Genomic DNA, 21717 nt, shown 5'->3' with positions numbered 1-21717 from the left:
TTTTCCTACAAAGGGCTCAAGGCAGCTTACATCATTCTCCTCCTCCACCTTATCCCCACAACAACAACCCTGTGAGGTAGGTTGGGCTGAGAGTCTGTGACTGGCCCAAAGTCACCCAGTTGGCTCCATGGCCACGCGGGGACTAGAACCCGGATCGCCTGAGTCCCAGTCCCATGCTCTTAACCACTACACGTCTTCACCTTTATCTGAAAGGTCTTAATTTCAATCTTCTCTAAGAACAAATTAATCCACGGCAATTGGAAAAGGCTGCGTCAACTATTTGAACTCAGAGTTACTGCAACTAGAGATGACTAGACCAGACAGGATGAAGAAGTATGTATATTATGGAAGAAAAAATGAAAAGCACTCAACAGAGATGAAATGAGGGTAGAAGATACGTTATACACACCACCTAAGAACAGCCAGTCAAATGCTCCTGGATGGATAGGTAGTGGGGGAACAATATGCTCATCCCCTTGGGTTCGTCCCTAGCGTCTGATAACTGAACTCCATGTATCTCTAAACATAGACATTTAATTAAGCGATAATGACTGACTGGCATAATAGAATGGTCCTCTATAAACATATAACCAGTGTGGTATGTTACTTACAGTGTTGGACTGGGTACGTGGGCTCTTACTGGGCAACTTTGGGCCAGTCACAATTGATCTCAAGGATAAACAATAGCATGGAGGGGAACAAAGGGAGCTGTCTTGGATTCCTTGCAGTGTCAATGCAATGTAAAACAGAAGATGAGATATACCTTGAACAGAACCTTTAAATGATTAGAGCAAGGGGCGGGGGAAGAAAAACTTGTTAATAAAACAATGAATAAAATCAATACTTTTTGCTTCTTATTTTCAGATGCTACAAACTTTCTTGACCAATGTTCCAAGAATGCAAGGATAAAAAAATACAAAATTACCTCCCGGCGTCTTGAATTGATACAGATGATCAAAATTGAAAATATCCCTAGTGGGGTATGCAAAGGTTTCCTGACACTCTACTTTGAAAGTGCAAAGAATGGAGGAGGGCAGGTGTCTAATATTCAAATGTTACCTAAGGAGGATGCAGCTATAATTACTTTTTGTGATCACAAAGGTAATATCATCTTTCTTTCAGATGGTTCTTTTAAAAGTGTTAACTAATTGGGTGGTTTGAAAGTCAAACCTCTGCTTACAGGTTACTTCCAGACAGAGATATTCAGTCGTGTCTGGTCAGTAATTCACTGTCCTCCATATGTGTAGGGCCACAAGTTCCCTAGACCCTGACCATTGTCCACCAGGTGAGAATCAAAGTCCACGACATCTGGAAGACACCGGGTTGCATATTTCTGGTCTAGCACATAAATGATCGTCTGGGAAGGACTGTGCAGATCACAGGGAATCCAAATAGCGGAGTTCATGTGGGAGGCCCCCGAGGGGCAGTACCACAATTCTGCAACTCCTGTGCCCTCTGGCCAGAGAGATGGCCTTGCCAGGCATGTATTAATGTCACTCCAGGTGTCTTGGAAGATGCAACATGCTGCACAGGCACTCTGCTCCTCTTTACTCTCAAGTGAAGGATTATGGCTGAGGAAAGATTACAGGTCTCATGTATGCTTTGGAGAAATGGCAAGTACCTCTGCAATCCTTTCTCAGCCTGTTTCACTCTGGATTTGGCCTGCTTGCTGAACGTGTCGCACCCAGAGCATTGTGCTTGCTTCAGTCTTTAGCATGGAAGTCTGTTTTCATCCCTCTTCTAAAAGCCAGCCAGTGCTTTATTCAGTCTTCTGGGGGGGAAAACCCCTTTATCTATAGGAGGCTAACATCCTTTTGGGAGGAGTCATAGAAGTTCTCCTTCCCCCAAAAGAACAATAGCACCTCTATATTTCCTCTATATTTTTTGTGATCATATGATCTCTCTGGGAAGAAAGCAACTTCTTATATACCGGTGCCATTTCTATATATGCAAATGTAAATATATGCAAAGTTCAAGCAGAGCAGAAAAGCTGGAAAGAAAATTATACAAATTGCATTGCAGAGCAGTAACTCATGTAAATTGCAGGGCAGAGCAGTAAAGGAGAAAATTATCCAAATTATGCATCTGTGCAATTGTGCAAGCCTGACAAAATGGAGGAATAATGTTTCAGACACATTCAGAGCACTCTCCAGTGCCCCTTCTACTTGATTTTTAGGAGCGCAAGGCGGAAGGCACTGGGAAAGGATGTGGAGGATGGCAGTGGTGCTAGCAAGGAGCTCCACAGGTTTTCACACCTCATGCTGGGCAGCTTTCTAGCCATTTCTGCCAATCTTCAGTGATGTTGCCTTTGTCAGCTTTGGAAATCACAACAAACAACCCAACAGTGAGCCAACCCAACTTAGAGCCATCCATTCTCAGGGTGGCTCATCCATGAGAAAAACCCCACCATGCAGAAATCTCACAGAGTTTGGTTGTCATGGTAAACGCCCACAGTGGGTGTCTTCTTGTGGCAACAAGGTCAATGGAAAGCATGGTTGGTTGTTGCCTCTGAGTTGGGCCTGCTACTTCTGATTAAATTGCCAGAATACTTACTGTCCTTTTTTTGCAAATCTTTCTAGCTGTGCACACAATATTGGAAAAGCAGCATTCTTTGAAGAATCAACCAGTTTTGGTTTATCCATACTGCAGTTGTTTGGAGACAGCTTTGTATGGAAAGGAAAGGCCACAAATCAAGATGCCAGAACCTGTCAGTGTCCCACTAGATCCTTATATCTGGCAGTTCCTGCAAGGAAAGGATAAACTAATGCAAGAAATAGAAAATGAAATGACACTTTGTTACTGTGAATTAATATGGCCTCCAATGACTTGTGAACAGCCCAAAATTACAATGAACCCTTCAGCTGCTTTATCTAAACAAGGAGCTTCTGGGATGGAATTAATTAAGGCTTGGAAAGAGAAAGTTTGTTCAGAGTTGGCCTGCATCATGTCAAAGTTCAAGACGACTAAATGTGCCATCATCTCAGCATCCTGGGAGACCATAGAAAGCACTTTGATAAAGAATGTTTTGGCCATCCCTGATAGTGCAAAAGAATCTGTTATCCTGGCTGGTTTTGTCTACGTTGTTGATAATGTTGAGAAAGCGATAAAGCAGCATATAGAAAATGTGATCAAAGATGCAGAAAAAGCAAAAGAAACTATACAACAAACATTGTCAGTTCCCCCACATAAGTTTGAAGTTTTGCATCATATTTTGCAAGAAGAGAACCTCTATCAAGAGAACCGAGACGTCAAATGCTCTTACAATTTTGAAACAAAAACAGTGCAGCTCTCTGGAATACTTACTGATGTATATAGAATGAAAAGTGACATTCTGGAGAAGATAAACAACATGGTAGAGACAAAAGTCAACGTTCACCCTAATATTTTTCATTTCCTACAGCTTCCAGGTAGTGGACAGGTGTCCAAAATATTTCATGCCAATAACATTTATGCTTCCTATGAACTTGAACTTAATTCTGTAGCATTGGTAGGACAAACTCCTGAAGGTCTTTCGAAAGCAGAGGAACTAATGAAGAAATGCTTGGATCATAAATGCATTGTTTTGGAGGACAGGGAGCTCATGAACAAAAAGGAATGGAAAGAACTCCTTAAAAAACTGGAGAGGAAACACAATTCTGGGGAAGGTACTGTAAGCATTGATGAATGCCTTGATTTGGAAGAAGATGCTAAAGTAATCATAGCTGGTTATACATCTGCAGTAGCAGATGTCTATCAGATGCTTTCTAATTTTGTTGAAAGAAACACCCGAATGCTAAAAGTAATCCCTGCCAAATCTGTGGCTGTTGTGCAGTATATGGAGAAGGAAAAGAAGAACAGTTGGCAAGACTTAAGAAGAAGAGGTGTGAAAATCAGTTTTGGAGAACAAGCTGAACAAAAGAACATTATCCTGAGTGGACCTAAAGCTGAAGTGAGACAGGGAGCCACTGTGGTTGAAAAAATTCTATCTTCGGTGCATTCTTTGAATGTGACATTCGACAAACCAGGAGTGAAAGCCTTTTTCAAAGCCCGAGAATATTCCTATGTTGCTGAAGCAAAGAACTCTTTCAATTGTTTGATTCGACTGCAGAAAGATGATGAACTTAATGGAGTCTCTGAGGGAAAAGAGAACCCTCATGCTAAAATAACTTTAAAAGATGGCATTGTTGTAGAGGCTTGTAAGGATGACTTGACCAAATATCCAGTTGATGTTGTTGTAAATGCATCAAATGAAGACCTGAAGCACATCGGTGGCCTTGCAGATGCACTGTCAAAAGCAGCTGGTTCACAGCTCCAAAAAGAGTGTGATGACCATGTGAAAAGATATGGCAGTTTGAGGCCTGGCTGCGCAGTTATTACAGGTGCTGGGAACCTGCCATGTAAGCAGGTGATACATGCTGTCGGGCCGAGGTGGGACAATTCCACTGCACAGAAATGTACATCACTCTTAAAAAAAGCTGTCAAGGAAAGCTTAAAACTGGCAGAAACGTACAATCATCGTTCAATAGCCATCCCTGCGATAAGCTCAGGGGTCTTTGGATTCCCAATGAAAGCGTGTGCCCATGCTATTGTAACAGCCATTAAAGAAAACTTAGAAGACTCTTCTGAGAATGGATCCCTGAAAAAGATATGCCTTGTAGATGTGTCTGAAGATACAGTTCAAGCACTTGCTGAAGCTTTGTGTAAAGTATTCATACAGGATCCTCTCCCACCCCCACCTGCATCTCAGTCCCAGTCAGCCAACCCCCACAAAGCAATCAGAGACAATCTTCATACAGTAACTTCTCCTGCAGGCCTGAAGCTCATGCTTAAGAAAAGAGGCATTGAAGATGCAACGGTAAGCATAGGTATAGGCTTGAAGCAAGCAGCTGCCTTTTGGCTCTGTTCAGATGTAATCACAGTGTCTGGCAGCAATGTGAGCTACATGCAAACGGTGCAGTTCATAGTGGAATGGTGAATAAATGCATTGATCTGAGCGCTGCAGGTTTTTTGAGGGTTAGATGACTCCAAGTTAAACCATAACTTATTCTTGGGATAACTTGCGGTTATTGATAACCTGGATTTGAACATCACAGAAACAATCTATGAATAACAGATTTGTAGGTTGTGCCAATAACTTGCATTTGGCTTGCATACTTAGAATTCATGGGTAAATTAACCAAGAACTGCTGCCAGACATTGACATCATATCTGAACCAGGCCTCTATGTTAAATCCACTTGGAAAGCCATCTGATTTCCAGCACTGCATCTTGTGGAAATTAATTTCACAAATTAATTTTGCAAGTGGACAAAATACTTTTGTAGGCCCTGAGCCTTTGTACTTAGGATTTTTCTCCAGGGTTCCCAAGTCATCTGTCCCATTTCTGTCCTGATGCTCTAGCCCAGCTTCCTGCTACATTCAGGCCTTGCTTATTCACTCACTAAAATAAGAGCTTTCAATTCAAGTGCCACAGAGGGGTGGGAATCCTGAATCATTTTGTAATCAGAGGCACTGGGTTGTAAGGGAGCCCTGAAAAGTAGTTTAGATTGACTACAAGCATATAACCATGCTAATATTAGCACTGCAGATGAGCTGTGCCCATAAATTGCCCTGAAAAAAAAGGCCACACACAAGGCAAAATGAATAGGGAGGGAAGAGGGGTAAAAATGTAAGTCCTTCACTTGGAATTATTGGAATGGCCCTGCTCTCTTTTGTGTCCCTTTGGGCAGCCTGCTGGAAGGCTGCTGGTGCTGATAGCTTACTTGAACAATATAATAATTTGTCCCTCTGTCTACTTGAACAATATAATAATTTGATTCTGAACCTTCTCTGTAGTCCACATTCCTAGTTCATCTTGCTGTCCTGCTTTAAGTAATGCCCTGCAAGTAATTTTATGATCGCTTCTGCTCTAGACGGATGTTGTCGTCAGCAGCATTGGTGCCGATTTGAAGCTTGGTGTGGGGCCACTATCCCAAGCCCTGCTGCAGAAGGCTGGCCCAATGCTCCAAGCCGAGTTTGAGCAAGCTGTCCAGGGTCAAGGAGCTCAGGGTGGCTGCATGATCCAAACTGGCGGATATAACCTGGCTTGTAAATACGTGCTGCATGCTATTGTTCCACAGTGGGATGCTGGAAAAGGACATGCAATGAAGGTATTTTGCCCTTTCATTCCCTCAGCAGCCGTAAGTGCGCTCAAATGCAAAATTCATGGATAGTTGAGAAAGAGCGGTTGTTCTGTAGATTACTTCAGGACTTTTATACTGCTCTTCTAATTGGCTAGTCCTCTCCTGATGCTGCATCATGGCTCAGCAGTCATAGCAGGCTCAGCTGGCTCCTGTCCCATGCTCCCTCCTGTCAGTGGAAGATCTTGGCTCTTCTCAGAGTCCATCTGAACGTCTGGAGAGGACAACCTTGAGATAAGCCCTTCTGCTTCCCCCATTTCAAAGTCTGGGGCTGCCTGTTCCCAGGGCCCCTCCTGCTCCTCATGTGACAGGTGGCTTTGGCAAGCATTCCAAGGCTAGAGGATGGGCAGGACTTCATCCACCAACCCTGCAAAGGTATTCTTCCAACTCGAATTACCTCACCGTGCTTGGTTGCTCGAAGCACTTCTCTCCCAACCCAGAACTGAAGTGCTTGAAGCAGTCAAACTTGGTGAGGTGAGGTGAGGGTGGGGCATGATTCAGCCCCCCTAACCCACTTGGTCCATTTTTAAAACACTAGAAAATCTCTCTTCACTATCCACTACCTGCAGTCTTCTGCATACTCTGTTCATGAGGTGGGCATGCAGATCAATAGAAGTGCACCTATTCTGTCACACCTACTTGGCGCTAAGTTTCTACATGCCTTTAATGGTCTGGCTTTGATGACTGAACCTCAGATTTTCCCAAACTGGCTGTGTATTTTACAGAAACTTGGAGATATCGTGGGGGAATGCCTGAAGAAGGCTGAAGAGCTGTCATTAAGTTCCATTTCATTTCCTGCAATTGGAACAGGTGGCTTTGCCTTTCCAAAATCTGAAGTCGCAAAGTTAATGTATGATAAGGTATTTCAGTTCAGAGGAATGAAGTCTCTTCAGGAAGTTCATTTTCTCTTACATGCAAATGATAAAGATAACATACAGGTAATGCTCCAAATACCTGACATGTCATAAACTGTTCTAGATAATGATTTAGCAGTGTGGTTTAATGAATACTTCAGAATGTTCCCCTAATGGAACACCCTAGTGGGACCTGCAGTAAAATTTGCAGTGTGTGATGTGTTCAGCATTTCAGTCATGCCAGCCATGCGCTCACCCCTTGATGGATGCTCCACTCCCTCAGTTTCCCAACCTCGCAACAATCAGCAAGCATTCTGTGGCCAGTGAGCATGCTCAGTTCTCACTGAGGATGCCTTTTTGGGGTCCCTTTTTGTTGTTTTTTCTTCAGCTCGCAATGCTTCTGCAAACCGCAGGATTCTTCCTATGCTTGCTGATACCAAGCTCTTGTGTGTGTGTGTGGGGGGGTGCCATTTTAGGTACTTGAGCATCAGAGCTCATGCCTAAACTTCAGAATTACAGGAGATGATTATTTTATTAGCATTTACAAATACTGCTACTAACAAAGCTGTACTTGGAGTGTGTGTGGTCACTTTATAAAAAAGAAGGCAAGCCTTGCTTGTAATGCAAAGGAAACTGACTTCTTTTCCTTTTTTATAAGCTGCGGTGTACCATTTTGCCTTCGTTGTGCCACTTGCCTAGCATTAGTTAAGCATCTATTACCACATCATCTTTTCCAAGCAGGGAAACCACCAAAGGCAGAAACCAGAAAGTATACTTCTGTAGGAACCCTCCTTATACATAACCTTAGGACTGATCTTATGTGTATTTTCTTAAAAGTAAGTCCATCGAAATCAGTAGGACTTATTTTAAGAACACATGCGTAGGTTTGAGTTGTTCAGACCTTACTGGAAATTTTATTCCCAATCCCTGAGCTGATGATACTATAATAGGAATTCTGCCTGGGGTGTGCTCAGCAAAGTTGCACAAGTGGGTGGGTCTCGATTCCTAAGGTAGTCCAGTGAAAAAGTTGTGTTATCTCTTCCACCCAACCAGTTCCTTTGCTGAAAGAAGGCTACCTTCTGTACTGGAAGCTGTTAGCAGTGTAAAAGGAGCCTTTCAGAATACCGATCCTGAAGCATCATCTTTGTTTGCAGAATTGCTCCATTGTATACCTGTTCCTACTTAGCATATCTCTGAAATTTGAGGGTAACTGTGGTTTTCTTTCTAGGCATTCTCTGAAGTATTTGGATGCAGACTCAAGGAAATTCCCAGTGCTGTGCCATCGGATAAAAAAACCACAGGCAGGTTGAGTGACTCAGTTGATAGGCTAGCGATTGTCTCAAGCTCTAGCCTTGTTTGGTTATGAATTCTGAGGTTGTTGTCTTTTTATGGCTGAACTAGGAAGTAACATTGAAAAATTTATAACAAAGGAATAAGATCTCCCTTTTAAAAAACAATGTTAATAGTAGCTGCAGGGGAGATCAGTTTTTAAAACGGTCCCTCAATTTCCCTGCTTTGTACTTCTTCCGTTTGGATTGCCCCTCCTTGGAAGGTGCTACTAACACTCAAAGAAATGCCTTAAATCTTGGCTGTGGATCCTTTGCATCTTGAGATTGAATATGCTCACAAATGTCCTCATGATCAGAAAGCTTTCTGTGATTGTGGGACAGGTCTGTAAGCACATGCAGCAAAATTCACTTGCAGTGCTCCTGCTAAGGCCTTCCAGACAAAGGTATTTGGAGGCATCAAGATGCCCAGGAATGTTAAGGGGAGGGCCTTGCATGTGTCCCCTTTTAGCCTTCATGTGTAGAAGCTAAACTTTTGCACAGGGTTTATATTAAGGGGTAAATCACATGCTTTGTCTGTCTTTCGCATTTAATGTCAGTCAGCCAGCAAACAGAGCTAAACATGAGAAAACACAGAAGTGAAAAATACTTTCATTTGGAAGTGTTAATATAGGTATACATCTTACATTTTGTAGGATGGTATTTAATCAAGTGGTAGTTAGTGCCTTCACTAAATCACTCTGCTTCTTTTCTGTGTTACAGATTACTTTGGAGGCATTTCATCCCCTGCTTTGGGAGTTAATGAAATGCAGATTGGTTCAATTAAATTCCAGTCCATGACAGGAGACATTACACACCAAGATACAGATGTTATTGTAAATGTAACAAATGCAAACTTAAATTCCAAATCAGGTACTTCAGTGAATTCCTCTCTTGAATCTGTGTTAATGATAAATGAGTTATTGGCAATAGAAAGACCCAGTTTAAATTGCAATGAAATTGTGTGTGTGCGAGAGAGAGTGAGAGAGTGTGCACTGTTCACTAGAGGAGTTTTGAAAAGGGTTTAGAATCTGGTTTTTCCTATGTCCAAGATCAAAGTTTCCTATATCAGACAAGCTCACGCAAGACTGTATGTAGAATGCAATACAGGCAGTCCCTGAGTTACAAATACCCAAGTTACAAAGAACTCAAACTTACGAATGAACTTCTATAAAGCCTATTAATTTTTTAAAAATGACTGTGGACATTCGTCATCACCATAGATAGAGAGGAAGTGAAAGAGGAGAGAAGGAAGTCCTCCAAAGCATCACCATAGACAGAGGAAGCAAAAGGGGAGAGAGGGAGGCCTCCAAACCAGGTCTTCCTGCCCCACCCATCTGGAGAGGAAAATATCCCCAATATTTCCTTGCTGCAAAGAGGAGGCCCTGGTGAGTTTGGGTGGTGGTGGGGAGCTAGAGATATTCGTGGTTTTTCCACTTTTGTGGGGGTCCTGTTCCCCAGCCCCTGCAAATGTGGAGGGCTGACTATGGGTGATCCAACTTAAAAATGGACTTAAAGACAAATTTCCATTTGCTCAGGGATGGAACTTGTTCATAACCCTGGGACTGCCTATATCTAACTTGGCAGTCTCACAAAGTAGACATGTAACTTTAAAGACTCTTTCAGTAAAATCTTTATAAGTGATAGGATTTTGGAGTAATAATAATATTATTGAATAAAAATTGTGTATTAAATATGTTCCACCCCCAATTTCTTTGAAGGTGTTTCCAAAGCAATTTTGGAAGGTGGTGGACCTGAGGTTGAAATGGAGTGTGCAGCTTTAGGTACGACACAGCAAGTGGTCAAATTCAATTTGTACTTCTCTGTCTTAGAAGAGCTTCTCGTGCCTCATTTTTGTTTATCTTCTGATCAACTGATATAGTAAATAACATGGTGCAATTATTAGTGTTGGCTAGACCATTGTGCTATAGAATTTAAACACAGGATACTGTTAGCCTGGCAAAATACTGTCACTTTGCAAAAATTTTGAGAGCAGAGAGGGGAGGGATTGTAACTTCGCTTGTGTGGTCTTTACGTAGGAATCTGCTGACAACAGAGACAAATGTCCTCAGTTACCCAAATATAGCCTGCATGGGGCAGCATGTGACTTTTAATTGCACCTCTGGAGATGATGCCTAAATTTATTTGAAACAAAAACATTTCCAAACCAGTGTGTGATAACCTGTGGTTGCAAAACCATCAAGGAAGAAAATAATATTTGGGACAATCTCAGGTGGTATATTTGAGCTTTAGGAGGCCAAAAAGTGAACAGTGAACTTAGGTTATACATCTAGTGCTTTTGTGTCCCAGTTCTTTCATGTGTTTTGGACATTAGGGAGAAAGATAACTGTGAATAGCAGGTGGCTTATTTCTGATCCTCTGAACTTGTTAGGTACTTGTTAGGCTTGTCATATCTTTCCTTAACCTGGTCTCTCAATGTTTTACATCAGATAGACATAAGCTGTCAGAATCAAATGCCAAGGGATGCTAGCTGTGGATATAGGGGCCCATGGATTAAATCCAGTGTTAGTCCTACTTAGTGCAGACTCTTTGAAATGAATGGGGTCTTCTATAATTAGAACTGACATTTGATTGAAACCAATAAATTTTGATTAGCCTGGTAGCCAGAACTATTTATAGACGTCACCTTCTCTCAAGTCCTCTGATGTCCAAGTGGGCCAGTCTCTCATTTCCTCCTCTATAAGAAATACTTTGTTCCTTCCAAGTGACTCCAAATGCAGCGTTAAATGAGACTGACCTTGCCACTCCCCCAAGGTCGATTGGACATTGTGAGGACAGGAGGAATCAGGAGCAGTTTCCTACTTTGAGCTGGGCTATGCAAATAGTCAGATGGACGGTGCATATCTTTCAGATGGTTCTGACCTTCCCCAGTGCCTGGCCCAAAGGAGGAGAGAACCCAGAACAAAATGAAATGGACCCTTTCCCTGACTCTTCTGTGCATGTCAGAACTTTTGGAAAGGGTCCCAATCACCATGAAGTGGGATGTCCTTGATTATGAGCCATGTCCAGAGAACTGATGGTGGCAGTGGTGATGTGGGAATGCCTTTCTGTCAGGCAGCCAAGAGTGAATTGCCCAGAGGATAGCAGATGGGGGATGCTAGCAGTCCAAAATATATGGTGATCTTCTTGTCCAGTCCCACTGTAAAGTACTATGCAGTGATGACATACACCATCTGGTGATTTGATTTGCATTGATCGGCTTTGTAAGTTGCCATCTTCTCTTTTCTAGCCTTACAACCTCACAGTGGATTTGTAACCACACAAGGGGGTAATCTGAGCTGTAAGAAAATTATCCACCTTGTTCCTAACTCAAATATCAGAACTCAGGTCTTCAAAGTGTTGCGGGAATGTGAAGCAAAGAAATACAGATCAATTGCCTTCCCTGCCATCGGAACAGGTTTGCATTTCCTTCTCGAAATAACCGCTGGCTGATTTCATTAAGATTTTCATTAAGGAATTAAGAGCTAAATCATAGTGAAGAGTTTCACATGGAAGCTCTCTGTTGTCAGGACCTTTGAGCTACCAGGCTGGATTTTAAATAGTATGCCAATCGTACATTTGCATTGTACAGACAATGTTGCCATTGCCCACTTTTCTGGTCTACCTTCTCTGGAAGAGACATCCATTTGTAGGCATTTCTGTGGGTGACTGTGTGTATGCATGTAAACCTGAGAGACCGTGTGCCATAAAATGCACCTAGCTTAGGAAAAGGAAAATAAGGGGTGATGAGGGAGAGTCATACACAAGTTATGCCTGGTGTAAAGAAAGTGAATAGGAAAAGATTTCTCCCACCCCATATCATAAATATTAGAATCCAGGGTCAACTCATGAAGCCGATTGGATAAATAAAAGGAAGTATTACTTTACAGAGTGCTTAATTAAACTATGGAATTTGCTACCACATAGCTTCTGATGGTGATTGGACGCATTCATGTATGGCAAGGTTATCAGTGGCTACTAATCCTGCTAGCTGCATGCTCTTTGCATTATCAGAGACGATATGTCTGCATGCACCAGTTGCTTTGGAATGTGACTGGGAGGGTAATGTTGAAGTCATGTCTCCGTTGTGGGTTTCCCACAGACAGATGGTTGGCCATAGGATGCTATATCAGGAGGATCCTTGATCTCACCCAGCAGGACTCTTGTGTGTCCGTGGCTTCATGTTCACATGTTTATGAATGTATATCCAGTGCCTACCACCACTTTTTTCTCCTGAGGAATTAGTAATCTTTATTCAGTTCTCCAGTTAACTCAATGTATATGTCTTGAATTTCTTTGCCAGTTCCATTGCTGTAATGAAAGCCTTTGTCCATCTCCTTCAGCACTTGAAGTTCAGGTCAGACTTGGGCCAATGCTGATGTTCTGCATAGCTGGCTTTTTTGACCTGTTCTTCAGAAGGCTTGAATACAGGGCCAGCCCTCCCATGAAGCAGGATGAAGCTCCACCCTCTGGTGTCAAAGTGGAAGGAGTGGCAAATTGCATGACTCCTTCTGCCAGCAGGACCTGCCACTGCTATCTCCAGTGGGTGCACCAGAAAGCCTGCCAACTGCTCTGCTGCCGTGGTGAGAGAGCAGCCATCAGGGGAGCTTCCCTCTGGAGAGCTGCTGGTGCAACTCTTCAGAAAGCTGGCCAAGCAGAAACTCCTGGCTCTTAAGGGATCCTTCCTCAGAGGCTGGGGAAGGGTGGCCCACGAGAGAGAGGGGAATAGTGCAGTAAGGGCAAGAGGGGAGCAGCATGGTAGGAGAACTTACGTCTAGACTGACTGAATACAGCTTTGATGATGAAAGTGTTATGAAATACAGCTGGGACTCACATTCGGATGACTTACAGGCCACTTTTTAGGGCAAGCTCTATCCGTAGGGCTGGTGAGAATCTTTTAGAATATCTGGTCCACCCTGTGTTGAGCTAGAGCATCCCAGACAGCCTTTGCTTCAAGAACCCTAGTGAGGAAGAACCCCCTCCCCTTTCTAGATAATTGCTTCCGTAGGCAGCCTTCTTCTGCTCATACCATCCAGAAGTTCCTAGTAATGTTCAGCAGTAAACTCACCATTAGATCTAGTTCTGCCTTCTGGATCAACAGAGAAACATGTGTTATATCACAGAATCCATAGAGTTAGAAGGGACCAAGAAGACCATTGAGTGCAGCCTCCTGCTGTTGCAGGACACCAGTTTACACCATCCCACTCAAAGAACTGTCCAGTTTCTTTTTGACAGCCCTTCAGGCACTTGAAAAGTGCTGTGAAGTCCCTGCTATCTTCTTCCTCATCCACGATCAATTTTGCTCTTTCATACTGTGGTTGTAGTCTGAAGGATGGTGTGGACTGAAAACTTGAGAGCACTAAGTACAGTGACATCCAGGTGCAATCAGAAGACGGTATTCGGCTAGAACAGCTCCCCTGCCATGTGGAGCCCTCCAGCTGTTTTGCACTGCAGCTCTCCATCGCCCCTCAGCATTGACGATGGTGGCTGGCATCGAAGAGAGCTGTAGTCCTAAACTTCTGGACAGGCCCACATTAGGAGAGTCTGGATTAGAGTCATATATTATAGGACTGTTGCTGCAGAAACACTAGAGTCACTGGCTGATCAAAGGAAGATTGCTTCAGGGTGAGTAAGTCCCATTTTGCAAGCCTTGTTGTTGTACAGTTGCTCTTCTACAGATAGAGGACCACACACTAGCTGTAGCTTACAGCTACAGGTGTTTCTTTAAGACAGCTGGGGAAATGATAGCTCTCCAAATGGTGAGCTGGAACACACCAGCCAGCATGGCCAATGGACAGGAATGACAGGAGCTGGATCCCAGCATGAGTTCCATCTTATTTAAATTGTCTGTTGTATGTTTAGAAGTTCAGATGTGTGCTTTCTTCTGTTGTTGCATTTGATGCAGGACAGGCACAGAAGAATCCTGAAGATGCCGCTGAGGAGATGATGAGTGCAATTTCTGACTTTGCAGGCAAAGAATCGCCCCAGTATTTGGAAACAGTTAAAATTATTATTTTTCAGTCACATCTACAAAATGCTTTTTATGAGGCTATGAAAAAGAGAGAAGGCGTTGCATTGCCTACCTCTGAATCCATGTTTTCTAGGTTTAAAGGTAAGCATGCAGAATATGGATTACTTTATATTTCACTGGCAAGGTTCCTTTTCAGAATTTGTGCTTTCTGTGTTGCTTTGTCCATTTTTACAGAAAGTTGTCTCTTTATTTGCAGCATATATAACTGGCAAAACAGCACCTACTAAAAAGAAACATCTCTTGGTTTTGGATAAGAAGGTAGAGGTTGCAGTGTTTGAAATCTGTGGTGAAAACAGAAAAAAGGTGGAAGATGCGGAGTCCTGGTTAAAAACATTAATTCTTGGGGAACAGGCAGAAGAGTGTATTACTGATGAACTGATTGATAGATTTGGTGATACAGAAATGCAGAAACTGAATAAGTTGCAGAAAAGGCTGCATGTTGCCTTTGAGTTGAAGAAGACACAATCTTCCCCTTCCATTCGACTAACTGGTACCAACCGCGATGTTCTGACTGCTGTCACAGAAATTCAGTGTCTAATCAAAAAACTGAAAGAGGTGCGGGAAGAAGAATCCAAGGCAACACTTGCTAAAAATCTGGTTGAGTGGCAGTATTCCAAAAACGATGTATTCCTGGCTTTTGATATGATCACCAATCTCCATTTAGAAGATGCTAAAATCAGTAATAAGATTCATGTTAACATTCAAATTAATGGGAAGAACTACAGAGCTGACATAAAAAATATGTGCGCTACAGATGACCACGGAAAAAGTGTAAAGATTAAGCGCATCATAAAGGAAGAAGGTAATGAGGGTCTTAACAGTTTGCGGTCTTTCTTTGTATCTGAATTCCTGTTGGTTAGTGTGTTGCAGGGAATGTTCCTTAGGAAAAGTTGAATAAATAGGAATAATTAGATCTTTGTGCACTTATGAATGTCATTTAAGTTAAAGAGAATTTATAACAATTTAAAAATAAATTATTCTTGCTTAGTTACAAGGCTACTAAAGGCACAGTCCCTTGCAAGGTTAGACAGAAGCAAGGCTTACAACTCCCAGCAGTGTGCTCCTAATAATTTAAAGGGCACCTAGAATATCTTTGCTCAGTCAAAAAGCTAACTTAAAGTTTTGTCAGGTCCATGCATACCACAAGCTACATTTGGCTTAAGGTTCTAGGGTTGTCTTGTCTATGGGGTTGGAAGGTACTGCATCATGATCAAACCATTGGATACAAGTAGTACAGTTAGCGTGTATTGTTCTGAAAGCAATGTCACATCATATTTACTTCATGCAAAGGTGAAAGGATAGCACACACCTACACCTGTTTACCAGCATAGAATTAATCCCTTTGAGAATCCCTAACCCAAGGTGCTGGAACCCACCAGTATCCTTTCTGAAGACCCCCAAAGTGAGGGCAGGCTCCTTTTTACGCCCTTTCTCTGCCTTTAATCTGGCTGGATGGTTCTTTTGCATTGATCTGGCTTTTGGGGAAATGCTTCCTCAATTCTTAGGGGCACACTTCTCCTGAGTAATACACTGACATCTTGTTCACTGTCCTCATTCTAACAAACACTTAGCAGATTTCTTAACATTTACTGTGTGGTTTTCCCGTTATTGTCTTTCCTCGTGGGGTAAAACCCACAGCCCCTTTCTTGGTGCAGGTTTGTACACTAGCAATTGTAGGTCACAAAGAACTTTTGGCTTGAGATGGCTTTTCTACTTCTAGGCCTCGAAACAAAGTTTAGTTCCTCAGTACAGTGCAAGAAACATTGAACTGTGCTGGGCCCCTTCCAGTCTATAACCCCATTAAAGCATCTTTCCCTGCCAAAACGCCAAGATCTTTAGAGTATTCATATAGCAAAAATGAGTCTTATAATATATATATAAAATTAAAAAGAGCAAATAAGTAGAGGCAGAGGAGAAGCTTGGTCGATGACCCTGCATTCAGTGTTTATAGAAGTGGGGTTCACACAAAGGGTGATCAGCCTGCTGAATCCGTTTCAGTTGCGAAGTTTGTCCTCATTTTTGCAGGGAGAACTTTGGCTTTGTGCAGCAAAAACAAGTCTTGTGCCACATGCTTATATTGGCATGTGGTTCATGACGTTTTAACCTGGAATAGGCAGATTTATATGTACATGTTGGGGGCAGAATAGAGGGGGAGTATAAACTACAATTGGGGAAAATTACCTTCGCAGTTGCTGTTCACAAAATACTGTTGGGTGATAACTCAGACATAAATCTGTGCAGGATTGCTGTAGCAACTGGAAAGGGTGTGGAGGCAGTACATGGCACAAAGGAGGCAAAAATCTTAAGCTCCGATAATCGAAAACTCGGTGCTTGCCTAACTTGTAATGGCTTATGCAGATAGGAGACAAAAGTGAAAGGTTTGTCATATGCTAAAATAAACACATACGACCATTTATTTTGCAGGCAGGCTTTGTGCAGCATTCCCTAACGAATGGGAAGATATGAAAGGAAATCGTGTCAAAGCGGTTGTGCTTCAGGCAATGTCGCAAGAATATAAAGATCTGGAAGCAAAATTTCAGCTTAGCTGCCCTTCTTACAAAATTGAACAGGTGAAGTACAGCAGGAGCAACATGCTTCGGGGGGCATATATGAGGGTTTATTTGGACTGCTGAAGGGCTTCTCTTTAGGATCTTGGTATTATGTGCAGCTGCTACTCATAAGTCATCAAGCAGCTGCAGATTTCCCTCACAAGTGTATGGAATACACAAGATGGAAATTCATTTGTACTAAAGTACACTACAGTGATGTGCACTATTGTTATTACTAGTATTCACAACTGATAATATATTTTGAATATTTGAAAGATAAGAGTGCTCCTTCCCATACTCTAATAAAGTAGGCCTTGTTTGGGCTCTTAGTATACAGGTTAAGTAAATGTACAAACTAGAAGCAGGGCCATGCCAAGTAGTCCTTCTGTCTGGCATCTGTGGTTGAGTGCAAAAGAGGGGGCTTCCTTATGTAAGGCCAACAAGCACAGAGGCCCTCATGTTAGCTTGGACTCCAGTTGTACTAGGTTCCCATTCATTCAGGAGCCTCATACACACGGAGTCCTTCCTCTGTAGATATTCATGCCCTTGTGGATGCCAGAAGGAGGGATCACCTGGCACATGCATTCCTCTGCAGCCCACATACTCAGCTAACCAGGAAGTTAAGCTCCCAATACTGTAGGATGCCTCTGTGTGTTTGTGTGTGTGAGGGAGAGGGAGCTGGTATAGCTGGGATTTACACTAGAATTGATTCTAGTTCATCTTCTGTTCTATGAAACAACTGTCTGTACTTTAATTCCAGGGTCATTTAAGTCCCTGAGTAAATATTGTTAGTGGTAAGTAAAGTCAAAATGTAGATTTCTCCATGCCTTCCCATGTCAGCCATTGCAGGCTGAGTCTTAATAGTTCTTAGCTGAGCAGGTCACAATTTTTACCAGACTTTGGTTGAGCTGTTGTTCTCGCCATTTCTCCTTTCCCTGTTTCATCTGATCTACTCAACTTGTCCCTGTTACAAGCTAACAACTTGTCCCTGTTCCTGCAAATCCCACCTTGTTTACCTTCTGGGCTTAAAAATATCTGTTTTGGCCTCTGCCTGGTGCAAGATGCTCTTGCATGTATTTGCCCTTTCTTATCTTAGCACCGGAATTGCTACGAGGTCACATTGTGATTCCCATGTGGGGGAGCATCTCAAGACATTCTAGCAATGTCTGATGCTTTTACACAGCTCAGGTACCACTGTTTTCTTAGGAAACATTTCCCTGGCCATTCCCTCACTGTGCCTTTTTTACTGTGAGGTTTCCTGTTTAGCTCCAAAACACGAACTGATCATGGGGTACTTCCTTGAAGACATCTCCTAAGTAATTTCCAGAGTCACTGGCTGACAATCTGGAATTTTTGAGTTCTGTTGCCTGTGGTGAAGCTGGTAGGAACAGCCCTGTATGGAGGACAGCAGTCCATTTCACCCAAACATGGCAGGTTCTCTCTGTAAATGTGGAGTCCCAATTCCATGTTTGCTGAAATACAGGACTGGCAGCCGCAGGATGTTTTCAGGGAGAGGCCATTTAACCCTTCCCTGCCTGCTGATTCTCCCCTGCAGCCTTTCCCCTCAGCCTGTTTATCTCCCATATGTGTTTGTTTCTAGGCTCAGCATACAGCCTGGGGGGGGCGGGGGGGATAACAAAACTCCAGGGGTGAGCTTATGGCAAGGATTGGCAGGAAGGAGGACAATGCCATTCCCTTTTCTCACTCACTTTGACTCCCTTGAAAATGCTGTATGCTCACCTCATTCACCATGTGTAAGCACTGAAATTTGTATGATTGAGCTAATATGTGCTCTTGCCCTTAATATCCAAGGATTACCTGTAATCTACTTTCATAACCATTCCTTGTTTTTGCTTTTTATAACTTTTTCCATAATGAAGTTTCCATGTTTACAACCTTTGTAGATTGAAAGGATACAGAATCCTTTCCTCTGGCAATCATACCAAGCCAAAAAAGAGGACATGGTTAGAAAGAATGGCCACCACAACAATGAGAAAAACCTATTCCATGGGACACCTTATTCCACAGTGATCCCAATTAATAATACTGGATTTAATCGCAGTTATGCTGGGAAAAATGGTAAGTAAACATGAAAGTGAGTAATTTGCAGAATGCCAAATACAATTATTTGTATGGGTCTCTAAAAAACAGAGAAGCAGTGGACAATACTCAAGGTGGGGGAAATCAGAGTAGGCTTTTCACAGCCTAGTCCTATTCATGTCTCTTCAGACACAAGAGTAAATGTACACAGGATTATGCCTTAGGATACACACAAAACATTATTTCTGTGGTGCAGTAGGAAACACTGTCTCCCAACAGCTCCAAAACTAGCCCTGCTCTGGTGTTTATTACCTCATAACATTGCATCTTAATTTTATACATACAAATGTGCATATACATATGAGAGAGGATTTATAAGCCACTCTGCATCAAGATAATTTGGAGCCATGTACACCAAATGTAAACAGACAGACAAACATGTAAAAAGCAGTTCCAGTAGAGCCTGGGGCATTTTTCATTGTGTGTGTGATCTGTCATGGCTGTGTGTGGCAGGCACCAGTAAAATCTGGTTAAAATGGAAACATTGGTTAACATGCAGGTTTTATGAGGGTAAAGCCTGCTGCCCTCCCCACAGCAGGCTCCCACTGAAGTTTCTGCTTCTCCAAAAATCGGCAAAGAGCGAGCATAGCTCCTCTGCGATCCACTGCCTCAAGTTTTTTATTTGAGGGGGAGGGATAGGACCTCACCCTCTTTGAGCCATGGCTTCACCCACTGTTGACATCTGGCCTCTGACATGGTTCTGGGAAGCCAGTGTAGCCCTGAATTTGGGTTGTGGCCATCTGCTCTATGGCAAACATTCCATTTTTGTTTGTTCAAAAAAGCTGTATCTGGAGGAGTACTGTCCAGCATTGACTCCCTCACCTCCACCAGCCCCATCTGTGCTTTTAATATGGCTGCTGCTGGTGTGTCTGAATGCCTCTCAGGCCACGAGTGGCCCATGGGAATAGCTCTGTTGCATGCATTTAAGATCAGAGGCCTAAAGTGGGCACTGTGGACAGCAGTGACTGTGTAATTTTCTTTGTAATCCATTTTCAGCTGGGCAGGAGCGGTGGGGGTAATGTCTCTTTCAAAAGCAGGTCTGCAAACAGTTTGCTAAAAAAATCAATAGCTGTAACTTCCCCAGTTTGTGCCTCCAGAAATATTGTTAGTACTTGCCTTCCTACTTCTGTACTTCTCAGGTTCATTTCCATCGATTCTGAATGCAAAAAATATCTTGGAGGTTTCCAGTAATTTTTTCCTTTCAGTTTACTGAACAGATTGGCTAGATACCTGCTCAAATATTCCATATTTACTCTGCAACTTTAGAAGTGTCATAATTCATTCTTCAGAACTGAAGTGCTTGATAATGATGCTTTCTACTAGTTTTACAAGTTGTTAATATTGTTCTTTCATTTTTTAAAAATGTTTTTCAGCTGCAATGATTGGAAATGGAACCTATTTTGCTGTTAATGCAAGTTATTCTGCACAAGATACATATTCCACACCAGATAGCAGTGGTAAAAAATATATGTATGTTGCCCGAGTTCTTACTGGGGACTACTGCGTTGGAAAGCATGGACTGATTACTCCACCATCCAAAAATGTTGGAGGCTTTGACCTCTTTGACAGTGTGACTGACAACATGGCTAATCCATCAATGTTCGTCATATTTCATGATGCTCAAGCTTACCCAGAATACCTTATAACTTTCAGAAAATAACTTGAGCTTTGACAAAGAACTATCTTGTTTCTCCCTTCTTAAAAAACAAAAACAGAATGAATGAAAATACTTATAAAGAATGACTTGATTAGGATTGCTGCTTGTTCTTTCTGATTGTTTTAGCTTTCCATTTCAAATATTAGCAAAGGCTAAAAAAATTGCAGTAGATTGAGAGGAAACCTGGGATCACAAGCATAAATCCAAGCTAGATTGGCTCAGCACTGTGCAAATGACTTGGGGGAAAGGTTGAAATTAAAAGGGTGAAATATTAAGTATGTGCTGCAGTCCAGTGAGATAATTGCAAGGACAAAGATCAGGTATGTCCAAAGTTGGCCTTGAAAGTTTGCTTTGCTCTTCACTCTGAGCATTTCTGTCAGTTCTGGTAGAGCAATGCATTACATATTATGGATACTTGTAACAATACCCAGCTCTTTGACACAACTGCTTCAGGATAGAATGATTGAGACGGGGGAGCATTTAACCTTATTTCTGCCTACTTTTCCACTGCAAACCATTTTCCCCTGCAAATATTTGTCTGCTGGGAAAAGCAGTTGGATTCAACATAAATGTCAATTATGGGGTGTCATTTCTGCACAAGATCAGTGCTGGATTCAACCCATAGACAGGGGTGGAAAGTTACAACAGAAGAACTGTGGCTGAGGAAAGGATCCATTTTTTCTCTCCAGTCTGGTCCGGTGCTTCATAGTTGCATCCTCCTGAAGAGGGTTGTCTCTGACAGCAGCTGCCATTGGAAATTTGTAACTAATGTTCTTTTTCTTTATTACCTGCACTGAAGCCATTTGAGGAAATTCTAAACTTCATCACTGTGCCTCCCACCCAGGTGCCTTGCCTTTTTGTAGCAATTTATCTGTGGTTTCTCTAGGAGGGAACTAGTCCAAACCATTAGTTTCATGTGCTTAGCAAGTAGCAAGACAGAATGTATAATCTCTATTTCTGAAGAAAATGAGAGACTGTCCACATGACTCGTCACTACAGAGCTTCTCCTGCCACTTCCTCAGTGTTATGGGAACTCCATAGCAT

General features: G+C 42.4%; 1 protein-coding gene across 1 annotated transcript; it reads left to right on the top strand.

Annotated features, from left to right (window-relative positions):
* The first annotated feature begins 129 nt into the window (after nt 1-129).
* LOC123033039 (protein mono-ADP-ribosyltransferase PARP14-like) lies at nt 130-21708 on the top strand. The gene is made up of 13 exons (XM_044449350.1): nt 130-1101; nt 2580-4834; nt 5891-6127; nt 6883-7095; nt 8240-8312; nt 9060-9209; nt 10058-10120; nt 11587-11754; nt 14242-14448; nt 14564-15169; nt 16792-16937; nt 18821-18995; nt 20390-21708. Exons 1-13 carry the CDS (start codon nt 828-830, stop codon nt 20674-20676), a joined length of 4854 nt encoding a protein of 1617 aa, XP_044305285.1. The 5' UTR covers nt 130-827; the 3' UTR covers nt 20677-21708.
* The last annotated feature ends 9 nt before the right edge of the window (nt 21709-21717 follow it).

Source organism: Varanus komodoensis, unplaced genomic scaffold (genome assembly GCF_004798865.1).
Source record: "Varanus komodoensis strain SLA01 unplaced genomic scaffold, ASM479886v1 scaffold575, whole genome shotgun sequence".
Taxonomy (NCBI): domain Eukaryota; kingdom Metazoa; phylum Chordata; class Lepidosauria; order Squamata; family Varanidae; genus Varanus; species Varanus komodoensis.
This window is presented reverse-complemented; position numbering and strand designations above follow the sequence as displayed.